Here is a 19,404-nt window from a genome sequence, read left to right as displayed (position 1 = left end):
CACAGATCTTTGTGATTCTTTTCCTCAAATGTTCCATCATAATGACATTTGGCGACACATTCAATGCCCTCATGAGTGCATGTACTCATGCAATATGGTGGGTGAGGTGCAAGCAAACTAAAGGTAGAGGCTAGCCTTATCCTGACAATTGGAAAATTTTCAAACTGACATTTTTTGTCAGTTAACATAAAGTAGTGTGCACAATGATCCTTATTGATCCATGTCTGACAATTCTCCATGTAGTGAGAAACCTAGATCATGTACCCTCACCTCAAGGGGGGTCCATGTTGACAGTTAGATTTTTCAATACTATTCTCTCATTAAACAAGTACTAGAAAAAATCACAAATATCAATCCAAATATTTCCCTTCTAAGGATTTGAGCAACCGTCAGTTAACATAAAGTAGTGTGCACAATGATCCTTATTGATCCATGTCTAACAATTCTCCATCTAGTGAGAAGCCTAGATTATGTACCCTCACCTCAGGGGGGGTCCATGTTGAAGGTTAGATTTTCCAATACTATTCTCTCATTAAACAAGTATTAGAAAAAATCACATATATCAAAAAACAAAATAATTTTCAACTGTCCAAACATTTCCCCTCTAAGGATTTGGGCAATCTAAACATGGAAATTCCCTGACAGTCTATGTCCCTGAATGTAGAAAAAATAATAATAATAAATCAACAACATTGATAGACAAGTTTCTTCACACACGGTTGCCCATTCACAAAAATGTATCATCGTTCCTAACATTTCCTCAAGTCTTCAATAACCAAAAAAGTCCTACTTCCAAAGTAATAATTATCACCGGATTAGATCTGAAGAGCAAGGCTCATGATCCTTGTCATCAAGGAAGTGGTCGCGTCCCATATGCAAAATCCCAAATCACAAATGGCAAGTGATCATAGTCTATGGTTCAACATGACCTGCAATCAGATTGCCTAGGTCCGACCGACATCTACGAGCCAACATAAATTAGGGCCAAAATCGAGTTTGATGCAGTGAGGTTTTTCCTTTTTTATGTTATATTTTCTTGATTTTAGATTCGGTATTATTTAGGTGTTTAGTTTATTTGAGATTATTTTCGTATTTTCTTGTTGTAGAGATTTTAGGGGTATAAAGAATATTTATTTTATAATTTTAAGTGTTATCGTTTAGACAGAGAGAAATAAGAAGATACGGGAGAAGGTGGTGCGTGAGGATAAGGAGAAGCCAAGTAGAATATTTCCTAAAATATAAGGCAATATTATTTGGTACAGATTTTAGTGAGATTTACTTGAGAAGGAAAGAGGGATAAGAGATAGGAAAAAATGTGGGTGGGATTGAGGTGAGGGTGGGATTGAGGTGAGAAAAAATAGGAAAACTAGGTAGAAGATAGAGAAAGAGAGAGAGAGAGAGAGATTTGTGGGTTTGTTGTATTTTATTTATTATTTCTTTAAGTGTGAGATGGTTGACTATATCAAGAAAGTGGCAAAAGAAGTTTTAGAAAAATCTGGAGGTAAACAAAACTTCGATAAAGCAACTTGGTGGTGGAGTGATGAGGTTCAGAAGGTCAATAGTGAAAAATGATCACGTTATAAAACTTGGCAGTGTAATGAAAACGATCAAAACTTAGAAGAATATAAAAATACTAAGAAAAACAACAAATAAATAGTAAGTAAAACTAACCTTAAGGCATATGATAGTTTATATAATAAAATAAGAACAAGAGAGGTAAAAAAGATGTCTTTAAATTAACACAAATAAGAGAGAAAACATGTAAGGATATAAACCCTATCAAATGCATTAAGAGTGAGGATCAAAGGGTCTTGTGAAGGATGACGAGGTCAACGAAAGGTGGAAGTTTTTTAAAAAAAATTATTAAATGACGAACACAATGGAAACATAACGGTAGAAGGAACTGTTGTTGGTACAAATGAAGGCGGAGGTCATAGATATATTCGTAAGATGATGTCGGAAGTGAAATAAGCTTTAAAAAGGATGAAGGTAGGAAAGGCTTTAAGACTAGATGATATCCTAATAGAAGTTTGGAAGTGCATGGGGGAGATTGGCATTGACTGACTGACGAAGTTGTTCAATAAGGTGTTGAGAACAAAGGAAATGTCAGATGAATGGAAAAAAAGTATTGTGGTACCTCTTTACAAAAATAAATGAGACATACAAAATTATGCGAACTATCGAGGGATCAAGTTTGTGAGCCATACTATAAAGCTCTGGGAGAGCATGTTTGAACAACGACTAAGGCATAAAACGGGTGTCTTTGAAAACCAATTTGGTTTTATACCAACTGAGGCTATTTTCCTACGTAGGCAACTGATTAAGAAGTTTAGAGCGAAGGGAAAATACCTCCACATGGTCTTTATTGATCTAGAGAAAGTTTATAATAGAGTACCTCAAGACTTGCTTTGACGGGTGTTGGACAAAAAAAGAGTCTCTAGACACTACATCGACTTGGTGAGAGATATGTAAGATGGAGTACTAACTAGTATACAAACAACTAGTGGAGAGACAAGTGAGTTTTCAGTGATAAAAGGTCTACATCAAAGGTCAGCATTGAGCCCGTACCTTTTTGTCTCAGTTATGGGCGACTTAACTAGGCACCTACATGACGAGGTACCATGGTGCATGTTGTTTACAGATGACATAATTTTGATCGATGAGACAGCATCAACACAAAGTTAAAACTTTGGAAGGATACTCTAGAATCCAAAGATTTCAAAATTAGTCGGAAAAAGACCGCACTTTTGATATCTTAGGTCGATAATCCCAGAAAATGGAGAGATTGAGGAAGATGTCGCACCCAGAATTAGAGCTGGGTAGACGAAGTGGAGATGTGTAACTAGAATTATAGGTGATCGCCACGTACCAATGAAATTGAAGGGCAAGTTCTATAGCGCAGTTGTGACCAACCTTACTCTATGTGGTGGAATATTGTGCGAACAAAAGACAATATACCCATAGAATGAGTATTACGGAGATGAGGATGTTGAGATGGATGAGTAGCAAGATAAAAAGAGATAGAATTCGAAATGAATCCATTCGGGAGAATTTAGGTGTGGCACCAATAGGCGATAAGATGAGAAAGAGTAGACTTCGATAGGCTGGCCACATGTGGCGTCGAATAAGTACAACACTTGTTAGGAGGTGCAAGTTAGTTCAAGTAGAAAGATTGAAAAGGGCAAGGGGTAGAAGTAGTTCAAAAAGATATAGGGACTTATGGCCTCACTAAGGGTATGACTTTTAATAGAGCAGAATGGCGGACCATGATTCGTGTAGCCGACCCCAATTAATTGGAAAAAGACTATGATGATGATGACGACTATTTCTTTAAGTGTATTTGAAGGGAAGATGTTCCTTCTTTATAAACGGAGAGAATTAATGATTAAGTAAAGAGTTTGATCTCGTAAAAAGATCTTTGGGCAGACTCTCTTACAAACTCAGAGAAAGAGGACATAATCTCTAATCCCTTTCTATTTTATTTTATGTTATTGTTATTATTTTTTCCTATGTGGCTGGACTACATTTCTACAATATGTGGTCCAAAGGTACAAAGCATCCATCTTAAAGATGGATGCAAATTGGTAGTCTATCTAAAATCCAAATGTTTTTTTAATATAAATATTATTTCTAGTTTTTGAATTTTTTTTTTTTTTTATATTCATGATCTCCATAAAAAATTAGGATCAAATTATATTTTTAGCCAAGCCAGCATTTCAACAATATGTGCGGTGGCATCATAGAGGCCATGTCCATAGAAGAATAGAAAAAAGAAAAGAAGAAATATATAAAAAATTGTTATAAGGACAGCTTTGCAGACTCTGCTACAATGCACTTATCAACCGATTTTTAGAACAAATCGTTGATCGGCCAATTAGTGCACTGGAAAAAGTTCTTGCATGACCGTTAGAATCTGGCCAGATCGGGATCGGGATCGGGATCGGCCAGTGACCGATCCCGAATTAGTCGGCCGATTTTTAAAAAATCAGTTGATCTTTTAAACACCGATAAAAACATATAAGGTTTGCTGAAAAACAAACGTCCAAACACGAGGTTGAGTGCAACCTAGATTGCACGAGAAAACTGCAGTGGGGATGAAGCCGCACAAAAAACGATGTGTATCTGCAGCCGCACCATAAACCGTGCATCCTCAATGAACTGAAGCCACACCGAAACACGTGCAGTTGCAGACACATTCATATTCGTGCAGTCTCAGGTAACAGTACTAAAGCCACATTATATCACTAAGAGGCTATGGAGGCAATTTACAATGTGCGGCCTCACATGGAGCCCAAAGCCCCACAACATTGGCACAGTGCGGCTTTAGAGACAGGGGACCAAAAAATAAAAGTTAACACATGTGCAACACATGTGGCCATTACCATATGTGCGGCACGCTGTACACGTGCCATGCACACCACGTCTCATGTCCAGGTCCACACCCCTAAGGTGCACCTCGCCGGTCAACTGAAGGACTACCTTGCTGGACCATCGCGGCTCCATGCCCTCACACGTGACTGTTGTGGCCACCTCGTGCACACACTGTGCGCGACCATGCGCGCTGCATGCACCTGCAGTCCACAGAGGAACACGGTGCCAGACCAACGGCGTGCAGGCTCTGTACCACTCGCATCCACGCGCCTTCGCGTGGTCACGTGTTGTGGTCTCTTCAGTGGACTGCCAAGGGACCAGGACGGCTCAAAGTGCACCTAGCGCACATTTTGGCCTGCTCAGGTGTCCCGTGAGCAATCCGTTCGCACCTGTGCGCACACAGCACATTCCCAAACCAGATCTCTCCTCTCTACCATTAACAAAACCACTAACAAGTTCAAAATTCCATAGACGTTATTTTCTAATTAGCTACTTAGAAGGCTGAAAATATCATAGAGGTCCCAGCACCCACAAAGGGGCAAATTCTAAATACGCAAAAATAAAGGAGTTGGGCAATCGAAAGTCACAAAACCAGGGAAATAAAATTGAATTCCTTATTCGAAAGACAAATTCCTTATTCGAAAGATATTTCAATTGCTATCCAATAAATAATTATAGAAATTAACCATTTGAGTCTAATTGTGCTGATATGGTTTCCTTGAATCGTGTTGATATGATTTCCTTGAACAAGGGACAACGATAATAAAAGGATCACAATACTTAAAAACAATCCACTAAACCAACAAAAAGAAAAAAAAAAAAGATTATTAGAAAATCAAGTTCAAAATCTTACCTCATTAGATTTACCAACATAATTGAGGGACTTCCTTTTCTCCAAAATTGGAATTTTTGTTCGTTGCACCTGCTATGAACAGTATACTCAGTCCACTGGGAGTGTTTTTGGATCAATTCAGCAAGGTTGCAAAAGCAAAGCTCGAGTAAAAGATAGATAAAATTCTGATCGCGCACCACAGAGTATAGTTGGACAATGTAAGGATTTCTATCCGAATTATAAAGCAGATCTATCTCTTGTTCAGCAGTAACATAATATTCCTGTAAAACTCGCTTTACAGCGACCCTACGACCCTCATACAAACCCTCAAAAACGACGGTTCCATGGCTTCCCTTGGCAATTTCTCGATTTGAAATAAAGAACCGCCCATTCCCATTAATCCAAATCCCCTCACTATCTCCCACGTTTTCTTCCGGTCTAGGCAGTTGGTCATTATCTGTGAGCACACTGCCAGATGGATCAAGACAGGGTTTAATTATCCGCAATAAATACTTCGTAAGCTTTTGCAACAATATGGAAGACATGATCGAAGATATGTGCACACTTGGCTCGTCGAAGAAGCTGGTAAATGAATCACCCGCAAATGCAAGGCTACCAGAACATCATTGAAGAAAAGCCACGTCTTGGTAACGATGAACACCAGTCTCGGTAAAGTTGACCACGAGTCTTAGCAGCAAAGTTGAACACACTGTTGTACGCCTTTACTTTTGACAGTAGAACCTTTTTTCTCGTAATATGCCATGAGTAAATTATACTCGGAGATCTTTTTGTACGGACGCGAAGAAAATTTCGAGAAGATGGTCATTAAATTTTGATACAAACTTTTAAAAACTATATGATATAAGTGTAAAATTTGAGTGAATAGGTATTTTTAGGGATTTGTATCGAAACACTTATATCATAATTTTTTTAATTATTTGTGTCAAATTTTAATAGTGATCTTTTTGCGGTCGTACTCACATGGGTGTAAAAAGGTCTTATAGTGTAATTTTTCATATATTATTGGGGTTACTTTTTAAATCATTCAGGATTATTCTCGTCAAATTTAATTATAAAAAATACATAAAAAGATCATTTATTTTGGAAGTAGTTTTTACCGGGCTTAAGTTTATGAAAGCAAAAAAAAGCCTCACCTCAAACAATCAAATGGGTCTAGAAAGCACTTTTCGTATAGGAAATCTCTATCATGGCTCGAAAATCAATTTTCAATGAAAAAATTTTACATGAAGCCGAGGCTCTAAACAATTAAATTAAAGCCCACCTAAAAAACTTCACTGTAAGAGGTTGTTTTGATGCCCAAATATCCTCAAATTAATCATCTCGACATCAAGATGCATAGACACGACAAAAAAATGGATTTCAAGTTTTGAAAATAGCTATCTTGTAATGCATTTTTGGACCATCAATTTTCAAGATTTTCATGTTTTCATAGATATACTCGATCTATACTATTTTTGAAGCTTTAAATTTTAAAATTAAAGTTGAAAAATATATTTTAAGACTATCATAAAGATTTCTAGTATTGAAACCACATTTCTCGATACTATTTGAAGGTCCACTTAACGTTGATTGTTTAGAGCCTAGCTTTATACAAACCGCACCCATTTTCAATACCCTTATAAAATTTGAAACTCAAAAAATATTACATATCTTACGGATTTCTGAATACTTATTTTTAGAGCGAAATGAACTGTCTAGAATCTAGATAATTTGTTATATACATAATATTTTTTAGAGCTTGAAATCTTAAATTTTTTTCACACCCATAATGTTCAAGCCGATATGTTCGATGTAAAGATTTTCCAATCCTTGAATTGCAATTTTCGATGAGCTACGAAGTGAGGCGATACTTATTTTGATAGGGCTACATCCTTATCAAACTATTTTCCTTTATTTTTCATACCGAGATGTGACAATCACTTTTATTTGTCAGATTTTAAAATGGGTTGTTGTGAATGAGTCATTAACTAGTCTCAAAATTCAACAAAAAAAAATTCACAACTTTGCAACACACTCCAAACCATCTATTTTAATATCCAACGGCTAATAGCATTTGTGATTTCCTAGTAATAAAGATAAATGACCTCATAGTGTACAATTAGAAAAGGAGATCATTTAATGAAACCATTTATTTTTGATACAATATGTCACAATCATCATTAACCATTAAATTTGAAATCGGGTGGCTAAAAATGTGTCATCGTTTGGGCACAAGTTTAAGATAAAATTTCTTGAAACTTATGATACAATTTTATCTATTGGATTTCACAAGATGGTTAAAAGTAATTGCGACCTCCTTAAAACAAAATAAAAGCTCTCATATTATACAATTCACGATAAGAGATGAAAATTTTCAGAGAGAGGAAGGGAAGGAAGCACTCACTTGGGGAATTTTCTCTCTTGACCAAAACTCCATAGTCCTTGGGACCTTTCTCCGGGGACTTTCCTCGGTGAATCTAGCCATCAATCCATCCTCATTTGAAACCCAAGTAAGCCGCTTTTTTTATTGCAAATTTATTGTTGGAATCCGTTTTTATTTTAGTTTTGTAATAAATCTTCTAAAGAGCTTTGAATGTATTAGTTAGTGATCATTCAATCTTAATCCAATATCCATTATGTGGAGTGTTTTTACATAGTTCTTTTTTAGGTTTTTTTTTTTTTTTTTAATGTTTTTATATGCTCGTTTTTTTTGTATTCTCTCTATTCAAAAGTCATTGCTATTGCCTCAGAGCAAGACTTCTCTTAATTTTGACTCTTTTTTTTAATAATTGAATGAATTTTAAAGTTGATATTATTATTGTACTAGGGATATTTTAATTTAAGGATGATTGGATGGATCCTCTAATGTTAGAGATTTTTTTTTATGCTTTTATGTAATTTATTATTTATTATGTTGATTTTTCAAAATAGTACAAACTCACCACGGAAGAGATTTAAACATTTAAATCTAATAGAAGATATCGTGAATCATTGACTCACATTTTACTCATTTCCCATGATTTTGTTTGTTTACCCCCGTTTTTCCTTATTTGCTAGATATTTTTGTTAATTTTTTAATTTACTATATCGGTCCAATTAGACAGTCATCCGTCTGGTCCTAACAACACCGAATCAATATGGTTGCGCATTGTTGTTGCCTTAATTTTAAAGTAGATTCTATGCGGTCAAGCCCTCATGTATAAAAACGCGGGCTTCTTAATAAATTTATTTAGAATGCGGGTGTCTTAATAAAAAAAAATGTGAGATGAATTTTACGACTTAATTTTTAAGGACATATAATCTCTATAATGGAGATCATGAATATGAAAAAATAAATAAATTTTCAAAATTAAAAATAATAATTCTAGCAAGAAAACATTTTGTCCGTTAATTTTCATTGTTTTTAGATGGAAAACCTACTGGCATCCATCTTTAAGATGGATGCTTTACACTTTCTGGACTGCATATGTAGCAATGCGGTTCAGCCCGCATAAAACAATTTTCCTTCAAAAAAAGACGAGAACCATTACCATCAAATCCACAAATTATTCCAATAAAAGGAAATGTTTCTATGTGACCCCACAATATATAAGTTATATGTGGCCCCACTTCTTAGCTATTCGATCTGAATAGAACGGCTACCAAAATGTTATGTCAAATACTGTTTTATTTTTTATTTTTTTCTATAAAAAATCTTTGGATGAAATTTTGGGCCTCCCCTCATTAAATTAGGTCGAATATAGAAGTAAAAAACAAAAATTTCTGTTAAAATAAATGATCAAAATACCCCTAAAATTTTTCAAGGGTATTATGATAATTTTTTATCACTTGAAATTTTTATTATTTTTATCATGTGCATCCCTATCAGATTTATGCATGCCCAAAACTTTGTTTCAAAATTATTTATAGAATAAAAATAAAAATTAAAAATTAAAAAACTATGAGCTGTCTGATCAATATCTAACGGTTAACTGCTAGCTTGTGACATTGTGATTCAAGCCATCTCATTCATCTGGTCAAATTTGACTGCTAAGACCAGGGGGCACATATACCATATATGTGGGTGGGGTCACATAGAAAGCCCTCCCATTAAGAAATCATTATTGGTTGTGGAAAAGTGGGAGTGCTAACTAGTGCCATCCGTGGAAATGTGGTGACTAGTATAGGAAAATCGAACCGAAACGGTTAACCAAATATGGCCAAGAAGTGGTTCAACCAACCTAACTGGTAAACTGGTCGATTCAATCGTTCTAATCAGAAAAGTCCTAAGCAGTCAAAAAAATATTTAAAAAAAACAACAAAACTTCTAATAAAATATGAAAAATATATTTAAAGAATGATTAAACAAAGCACATCCAAATGAAAATGAAAATTAATGAAAAAATGAATTTTAAAGAATCGACTTGTGCCTTGGGGTATTTTTGAAATTTTTTAAAAAAGATGAAAAATTCCAAAAATAAATATTAATGGCCAAAACAATTTCTAGTTTTTGCTATGATGATAAAAAACACTAAAAAATATATTACAAACAAAATCCCTTATTTTTTGGGATTATATACAACATCCCTTATTATATATATGGATCCATTTGCATTAAGTTTTTCCTTTAAGATTCATTTGAAACCAATGACTTTTCTGTTTTTAGAGAGGCCAACCAACTCTCAAACTTGATTCTTTTTAACAGAATAAAGATTATCAGCTATAGCTTGAGTTCACTCAACTAAGTCATGTAAGCTAGTAGCTTCACTGTAGCTTTGAGGTTCATCCATTGTATCATCACTCAAAGGAAAATAATTGTCTTCATTCATAAACGCATAATATTATTCTATAGTGGTAGGTGGGGCTCTAATTCTTTTAGGTCTATCTGGTATACTAGGTTCAATTAAATCATTCTCACCGATTGTAAAGGAAGACTGATGAATAGGTTCTTCGAGACCCTTATCTTTATCAAAAAAACAAAAAAAAAACTAAAGGTTAATTTAGGAGTAATCAACCATGATGGACATTTCATAAGGGAAAAAAAAAAACCAAATCATTAATGTGAAAGGAACCCCTTAATCCAAAACTTCAATGCCTCGATGCGAGAATATAGCACATAGAGAGAGAAAAGAGATAAACCTCCGGATTTGGACTCTAAAGTCGTAATCAAGAAGATCTTCACCAGCAACTTAGTGCCACTATGAATATGGCTCTGAGTATGAATGGGGTTGGGGCATTGGTGGTTGGGGGACTGGTGCCTCAACATAACATCCTATGCTCCATTCCAGCCGTTTACACTTCAAAAAAAAAAAAACTCTGAAGAAAGCGCTAATGAAATCATGGAAAAGTGGGGTGAATTTCCAACATTTAGTTTCCATGAATTTTTAATATCTCAGCCATTAAAAATTAAGAGGGGGTTGTACGCAAACATTCCACCTCAAGTTCCAAGCGAACTGCTTGACAATGTTTTAAACGACATTTACAACTCCACCTGCTACATGTAATTGAGCAGAGTGAGATTTTGTAGTTTGGGCGTGAGAACTGCCAATGTCAATCATCTTGGAACAAAAAGGAATAACAGAATTCACCATAAGCATTTCACGTGATTTATAATTGTGTGTACAAGGATTCAAGCCCTCTCTTTCTTCTTTTGATATCATCATAAGCCTCAAGCCATGATACTCAACAGAAATAATCCTGAGAACATAAGCAATTTACAGCAAGCACAAAGTTGAGTCTTTCTTACTCTTCCCAGACATTAGAGGAGAGGGTGCAGTGCATGCCTAGCCCATCACAAATGTGAATCACTAAGAGAACTGCCAAACCAGGACTATACACCTTCCAAGAGCAAGCCAGCATCATCTCCCAGCATTTCAAAATAAAAAGATTGGAAATCATCGCTCCTCTGAATTGAACTTGTTTCAAGCATCCTTAAGGATGTCAAACACCTTTTCGGCAATATACTTCTGTCGAATATTTGCGCCCTTCTACTGCACCTTATCAGGATGGACAAATAGGGTTGCTTTTACATAAACCTTCTTTACAGAAACAGCGGTAATTAGATCTGTCAATGGCACAGGCTGCCAACCACATTCAGGCCAGAGTACATATTGCAAGGATGAAAGCAAAGCACGCAGGTTGCCTTCTTTTCCATAAGTCCACTGTCTAATCGCCGAATCCAATGTTTCTGCAATCCTATGTCTCTCGGCTTGATCTCTCTGGAGCTGAACGTCCTGTTCATTGTTTTCAGCCAGAGCTTTTGCTACACGCTCCATTGTGCGTTGATGCCTTTCCAGCATAGCTTTCCCCGTCAATTTCTTGAAACTCCCAACATTGCCGAGAAGCATCTCCAAAAATGGAAATCTAAAGAATTAAGAGTCCGAATAAGAGGTATTTGTAACACCCGTGCCAAAAAAGGCCTCCAGGTTATTATCTGCAGCCACCCTTTCAACTGCCTCCCTTTCGACCAACCGAGCTTTCTCCGTCTCTATTCTCGTTGTTTCTCTCTCTTTCTCCTCTCTCTCGGGTTCCTCCCTTTCACGCTCAAATCTTTCATGCCTCTCCCTCTCTTCTCGCTCTTGAGCTGCTGCAGCTGAACTGGTTTCTGCATCTTCTTCACTTGAGATGGCATCAGTTTGTTCATCTGCTGAAGTCTGAGGCTTTCCCATGGCAAAATCTTCCAATTCATCGATCATTAACCGTATTCCTGGAGTCTTCTCGGAGTCAGTCACTGTTTTAGGAAACTGACCTTGTGGAGAAGATTGTGAGGAAGCAGAACACTCATTAACCTTTCTTTGTGTTTGCTTAATCTGCGGAGAAGGCCTTGAGAGCAGCACTAGTAGGTTATGTGGAAAGAAGAATTTCATTCGAGTGTCAGCCATATATCATCAACACTCTCTTCGGTATACTCATCATCAGTCTTAGAAGATGTGTCTACCAGGGGAGCAGCTTCATAAGAACCTGTAGATGAGTGGAAGCATCTTTTTCCAGTAAAACAATGAGAATCAGTAGGCCTGTCGATGTCAATGAGTTTGTTGATCTGCTTTTCTTTAGTAATGGGGCTTTTGGACTGTTGTCCTGTTTGCAATGGGCTCTTATCTTTTCTATTTTTACCACCTGGAAATGGAAATTCATCATAAATGCAACCCCATTACTTGGTGAGTTTGGCGGCATGCCAATGTTATCTGTGAATAACCGTGAAGACGATGAATATGGAAGAGATGGATTTGATTTGAGAACAACAAAAGGATCATCATCTAACAAATTTGGGACTGATTTATTTGAAGAAATATTTAGCTCTTGCGGACAAGTTGTCTCTGCAGTCATCCTGTTGTTTTCCGGGGGATCGCTGACTCCAAATCCAGGGATCAAATCATCAGAAGCCATAGCCTCTCCCATTCCTTTTGCATCAGCCTCCTTCTCACCAACTTCACCAAGCAGATCATCAGACACTGCAATAGGGCTCGAACCCATGCAAGGGATCTTCAACCCAGGAAACCCATTAGAAATACCAGGTTCATCATAAGCAGGCAGAAAGGATGACTGAGAATGACTCTCCAACTAATGACAGAAGTGATCATAACCAGAAGAAGACCCACTTTCCATGGTGCTCGAGAAAATTGGTGAGCGCCCAAAAACATTATCAGAGACCCCTGAGCCCGACGGATCATGGCAACTCCGGTTACTCGAGGAATCAAAAAATTCCTCACCAGTTCCTTGACTAACTGGCGGTGATTTCACAGAGCCGCCCATGTTGAAACCAGAGCTCGAGCATTTTCGAGCAGACATGGGAGCCGATTTAACTTGAGGCTTGAAGCCAAAGTGATGCTGCAAAAGGCCTGGAAAATCATCCACCTCTCACTCTATCAATGGTGATCGATTCAATCAAATGATATGGATTTGTGCCCCCCTTTCAAAACAATGTTTCCGGTAAAGGGTGCCTTACGTGATGGCCGGAGAACGGCGTGCGGGTCGCCGTCGCTGCGCCGGAAATTATATCCAGGGAAATGTTTAACTGTTCGCCTCGACCAAGCTAATCGGGCCCTGGGGTTGAGGTACTCAAATGAGTCTGAATCAGTGCTCCCCAAAGCTAACCGGAACCGTTAATTATACGCCGGCATCTAAGATGTTTAACGGTTAACCGTTAAACCTGCATATTCAAGACACTCAAACATATGTTGAAAAAAATAAAAAAGATAGAAAAAAATTTATTAAAATATGAAAAATATATAAATAAAAATTTAATGAAAAAGAGATTTTAAACCATTTTATATTTTTCAATAACTATTTTAAATTTTTTTAAAAAAAATAGAAAAATATAAAAGTGAGTATTAATCATAAAAACAATTTTTAATATTTACCATAATGTAGAGAATATTCAAAAATGGATTACAAATCAAATTTCTTATTGTTTAGAATTTATATATATATATATATATATATATATATATATATATATATATATATATTTTTAAAATACCAATTGATCACCCTAACTGCCCAAAATTGAAACCGGCCAATGACCGGTTTCGATCTAACCGTCGGTTCCCATCCGGTTCAGCCCGGTTCTAGAGTGGAACCGCCGGTTCCGCCCGGTTCTAGAGTGGAACCGCCGGTTCCCATCCGAATAAGCCCGGTTCTAGAGTGGAACCGCCGGTTCCGCCCGGTTCTAGAGTGGAACCGCCGGTTCCCATCCGGTTCAGCCCGGTTCACACACGTAATACATGACACGCACGAGTGAACGTGCCCCACGCACACTCACACAGGCACACGTGTGTCCGAGCGCACGTGCGAGCGTGCCCCACCACTCACACGCGCACACATGTGTCCAAGCACACGTGCAAGCGTGCCCCACGCACACTCCCACGTGCACACGTGTGTCCGAGCGCACATGCGAATGTGCCTCACGCACACTCACACGCGCACACATGTGTCCGAGTGCACGGTTCGACTCGAAAACACGCATGACCGTGTCGGTTCCAACCGAAAACCGGGAACCGCCAGGTTCTAGAGTGGAGCCGCCGGTTCCCATCCGGTTTAGCCCGGTTCTAGAGTGGAACCGTCGGTTTCGCCCGGTTCTAGAGTAGAACCGTCGGTTCCCATCCGGTTCAGCCCGGTTCACACACGTAATACATGACACGCACGTGTGAGCATGCCCCACACACACTCACACGCGCACACCTGTGTCCGAGCGCACGTGTGAGCGTACCCCACGCACACTCACACGCGCACACGTATGTCCGAGCACACGTGCGAGCGTGCCCCACACACACTCACACGTGCACACGTGTGTCAGAGCGCACATGCGAATGTGCCTAACGCACACTCACACGCGCACACGTGTATCCAAGCGCACGGTTCGACTCAAAAACACGCATGCCCGTGCTAGTTCCAACCGAAAACCGAGAACCACTCGGTTCTAGAGTGGAACCGCCGGTTCCCATCTGGTTCAGCCCGGTTCTAGAGTGGAACCGCCGGTTCCCATCTGGTTCAGCCCGATTCTAAAGTGGAACCGTCGGTTCCCATCCGGTTCAGCTCGGTTCACACACGTAACACGTGACATGCACGTGCGAGTGTGCCCCACGCACACTCACACGTGCCCACGTGTGTCCGAGCGCATGTGCGAGCGTGCCCCACGCACACTCACACGTGCACACGTGTGTCCGAGCGCACATGCGAATGTGCCTCACGCACACTCACACGCGCACAAGTGTGTCGGAGCGCACGTGCGAGCGTGCCCCACGCACACTCACACGCGCACACGTGTGTCCGAGCGCACTTGCGAGCATGCCCCACGCACACTCACACGTGCGCACGTGTGTCCGAGCACACGTGCGAGCATGCCCCACACACACTCACACGCGCACACATGTGTCCGAGAGCACAGTTCGACTCGAAAACACGCGTGACCGTGCCGGTTCCAAACGAAAATCGGGAACCGCCTGGTTCTAGAGTGGAACCGTCGGTTCCCATCCGGTTGCGCCCAGTTCTAGGGTGGAACCGCCGGTTTCCATCCGGTTCACTCACGTAACACATGACACGCACGTGCCCCACGCACACTCCCACGTGCACACGAGTGTCCGAGCACACGTGCGAGCGTGCCCCACACACACTCACACGTGCGAGCGTGCCCCACGCACACGTGCAAGTGTGCCCCACACACACGTGCAAGGGCCACGCACACTCAAACGTGCACACGTGCGAGGATGCCTCGGGAACCGCCAGGTTCTAGAGTGGAACTGTCGGTTCCCATCTGGTTGCGCCCATTTCTAGGGTGGAACCGCCGGTTCCCATCCGGTTCACTCACGTAACACATGACACGTACGTGCGAGCGTGCCCCACGCACACTCACACGTGCACACGAGTGTCCGAGATCACGTGCAAGCGTGCCCCACACACACGTGCAAGCGTGCCCCACACACACGTGCAAGCGTGCCCCACGCACACTCAGACGTGCACACGTGCGAGCGTGCCCCGGGAACCGCCCGATTCTAGAGTGGAACCGTCGGTTCCCATCCGGTTGCGCCCAGTTCTAGGGTGGAACCGCCGGTTCCCATCCGGTTCAGCCCGGTTCACTCACGTAACACATGACACGTATGTGCGAGCATGCCCCACACACACTCACACGTGCACACGAGTGTCCGAGCACACGTACGAGCGTGCCCCACGCACACCCCCATGCACACGTGTGTCGAAGCACACGTGCGAGCGTGCCCCACGCACACTCACACGTGCGCACGTGTGTCCGAGCGCACTTGCGAGCGTACCCCACACACACTCACACGTGCGCACGTTTGTCCGAGCACACGTGCGAGCATGCCCCACGCACACTCACACGCGCACACATGTGTCCGAGAGCACGGTTCGACTCGAAAACACGGGTGACCATGCCGGTTCCAAACGAAAACTGGGAACCGCCCGGTTCTAGAGTGGAACCGTCGGTTCCCATCCGGTTGCGCCCAGTTCTAGGGTGGAACCGCCGGTTCCCATCCGGTTCAGCCCGGTTCACTCACGTAACACATGACACGCACGTGCGAGCGTGCCCCACGCACCCTCACACGTGCACACGAGTGTCCGAGTACACGTGCGAGCGTGCCCCACGCACACTCACACGTGCACACGTGCAAGCGTGCCCCACACACACGTGCAAGCGTGCCCCACGCACACTCACACGTGCACACGTGCGAGCGTGCCCCAGGAACCGCCCGGTTCTAGAGTGGAACCGTCGGTTCCCATCCGGTTGCACCCAGTTCTAGGGTGGAACCGCCGGTTCCCATCCAGTTCAGCCCGGTTCACTCACGTAACACATGACACGTACGTGCGAGCGTGCCCCACGCGCACTCACACGTGCACACGAGTGTCCGAGCACACGTGCGAGCGTGCCCCACGCACACGTGCAAGCGTGCCCCACGCACACTCAGACGTGCACACGTGCGAGCGTGCCCCGGGAACCGCCCGGTTCTAGAGTGGAACCGTCGGTTCCCATCCGGTTGCGCCCAGTTCTACGGTGGAACCGCCGGTTCCCATCCAGTTCAGCCCGGTTCACTCACGTAACACATGACACGTACGTGCGAGCGTGCCCCACGCACACTCACACGCGCACACATGTGTCCGAGAGCACGGTTCGACTCGAAAACACGCGTGACCATGCCGGTTCCAAATGAAAACCGGGAACCGCCCGGTTCTAGAGTGGAACCGTCGGTTCCCATCCGATTGTGCCCAGTTCTAGGGTGGAACCGCCGGTTCCCATCTGGTTCAGCCCGGTTCACTCACGTAACACATGACACGCAGGTGCGAGCGTGGCCCACACACCCTCACACGTGCACACGAGTGTCCGAGCACACGAGCGAGCGTGCCCCATGCACACTCACACGTGCACACGTGCGAGCGTGCCCCACGCACACTCACACGTGCACACGTGCGAGCGTGCCCCACGTGCACACGTGCGAGCGTGCCCCACGTGCACACGTGTGAGCGTGCCCCACGTGCACACGTGCGAGCGTGCCCCACGCACACTCAGACGTGCACACGTGCAAGCGTGCCCCGTGGACCGTCAGATTCTAGAGTGGAACCGTCGGTTCCCATCCGGTTGCGCGCAGTTCTCGGGTGGAACCGCCGGTTCCCATCCAGTTCAGCCCGGTTCACTCACGTAACACATGACACGTACGTGCGAGCGTGCCCCACGCACACTCACACGTGCACACGAGTGTCCGAGCACACGTGCGAGCGTGCCCCATGCACACGTGCAAGCGTGCCCCACACACACGTGCAAGCGTGCCCCACGCACACTCAGACGTGCACACGTGCGAGCGTGCCCCGGGAACCGCCCGGTTCTAGAGTAGAACCGTCGGTTCCCCTCCGGTTTCGCCCAGTTCTAGGGTGGAACGGCCGGTTCCCATCCAGTTCAGCCCGGTTCACTCACGTAACACATGACACGCACACTCACACGAGCATGCCCCACGCACACTCACACGAGCACACATGTGTCCGAGAGCACGGTTCAACTCGAAAACACGTGTGACCATGCCGGTTCGAAATGAAAACCGGGAACCGCTCGGTTCTAGAGTGGAACCGTCGGTTCCCATCCGGTTGCGCCCAGTTCTAGGGTGGAACCGCCGGTTCCCATCCGGTTCAGCCCGGTTCACTCACGTAACACATGACACGCACGTGCGAGCGTGCCCCACGCACCCTCACACGTGCACACGAGTGTCCGAGCACACGTGCGAGCGTGCCCCACGCACACTCACACGTGCACACATGCGAGCGTGGCCCACGCACACGTGCAAGCGTGCCCCACGTACACTCAGACGTGCACACGTGCGAGCGTGCCCCGGGAACCGCCCGGTTCTAGAGTGGAACCGTCGGTTCCCATCCGGTTGCACCCAGTTCTAGGGTGGAACCGCCGGTTCCGATCCTGTTCAGCCCGGTTCACTCACGTAACACATGACACGTACGTGCGTGCGTGCCCCACGCACACTCACACTTGCACACGAGTGTCCGAGCACACGTGCGAGCGTGCCCCACGCACACGTGTAAGCGTGCCCCACACACACGTGCAAGCGTGCCCCCACGCACACTCAGACGTGCACACGTGCGAGCGTGCCCATCCGGTTCTGCCCGGTTCACTCACGTAACACATGACACGCACGTGCAAGCGTGCCCCACGCACCCTCACACGTGCACACGAGTGTCCGTGCACATGTGCGAGCGTGCCCCACGCACACTCACACGTGCACACATGCGAGCGTGCCCCACGTACACGCAGACGTGCACACGTGCGAGCGTGCCCCGGGAACCGCCCGGTTCTAGAGTGGAACCGTCGGTTCCCATCCGGTTGCACCCAGTTCACTCACGTAACACATGACACGCACGTGCAAGCGTGCCCCACGCACCCTCACACGTGCACACGAGTGTCCGAGCACATGTGCGAGCGTGCCCCACGCACACTCACACGTGCACACATGCGAGCGTGCCCCACGTACACGCAGACGTGCACACGTGCGAGCGTGCCCCGGGAACCGCCCGGTTCTAGAGTGGAACCGTCGGTTCCCATCCGGTTGCACCCAGTTGTAGGGTGGAACCGCCGGTTCCCATCCAGTTCAGCCCGGTTCACTCACGTAACACATGACACGTACGTGCGAGCGTGCCCCACGCACACTCACACGTGCACACGAGTGTCCGAGCACACGTGCGAGCGTGCCCCACACACACGTGCAAGCGTGCCCCGCGCACACTCAGACCTGCACACGTGCGAGCGTGCCCCTGGAACCGCCCGGTTCTAGAGTGGAACCGTCGGTTCCCATCCGGTTGCACCCAGTTCACTCACGTAACACATGACACGCACGTGCAAGCGTGCCCCACGCACCCTCACACGTGCACACGAGTGTCCGAGCACATGTGCGAGCGTGCCCCACGCACACTCACACGTGCACACATGCGAGCGTGCCCCACGTACACGCAGACGTGCACACGTGCGAGCGTGCCCCGGGAACCGCCCGGTTCTAGAGTGGAACCGTCGGTTCCCATCCGGTTGCACCCAGTTGTAGGGTGGAACCGCCGGTTCCCATCCAGTTCAGCCCGGTTCACTCACGTAACACATGACACGTACGTGCGAGCGTGCCCCACGCACACTCACACGTGCACACGAGTGTCCGAGCACACGTGCGAGCGTGCCCCACACACACGTGCAAGCGTGCCCCGCGCACACTCAGACCTGCACACGT

General features: G+C 44.1%; 2 protein-coding genes across 5 annotated transcripts in view; both read right to left on the bottom strand.

The window, feature by feature from the left end:
- LOC18424404 (serine/threonine-protein kinase/endoribonuclease IRE1a) overlaps nucleotides 1-6,071 on the bottom strand; it is a 28,291-nt gene extending 22,220 nt beyond the window's left edge. For all 4 annotated transcript variants that reach the window (XR_016040141.1, XR_016040140.1, XM_011630690.3 and 1 more), the window contains exon 1: nucleotides 5,225-6,071. Coding sequence is in view for 2 of the 4 variants with exons in the window: in XM_011630690.3 (XP_011628992.2) it covers nucleotides 5,225-5,748 (524 nt within the window). In the remaining 2 variants the exon portion in view is untranslated. The remainder of the gene's footprint in view (nucleotides 1-5,224) is intronic.
- A 4,482-nt stretch (nucleotides 6,072-10,553) lies between these two features.
- On the bottom strand, nucleotides 10,554-17,664 carry LOC18424400 (uncharacterized). The gene is given in 3 exon segments (XM_088845993.1): nucleotides 10,554-12,064; nucleotides 12,120-13,036; nucleotides 17,653-17,664. Coding segments are annotated over 3 exon segments (1,917 nt in total). The 3' UTR covers nucleotides 10,554-11,076.
- Nucleotides 17,665-19,404: the final 1,740 nt, after the last annotated feature.

This window comes from Amborella trichopoda, chromosome 9 (assembly GCF_054954075.1).
Source record: "Amborella trichopoda isolate Santa Cruz 75 chromosome 9, AtrichopodaSantaCruz75HAP2 v2.0, whole genome shotgun sequence".
Lineage (NCBI taxonomy): Eukaryota > Viridiplantae > Streptophyta > Magnoliopsida > Amborellales > Amborellaceae > Amborella > Amborella trichopoda.
This window is presented reverse-complemented; position numbering and strand designations above follow the sequence as displayed.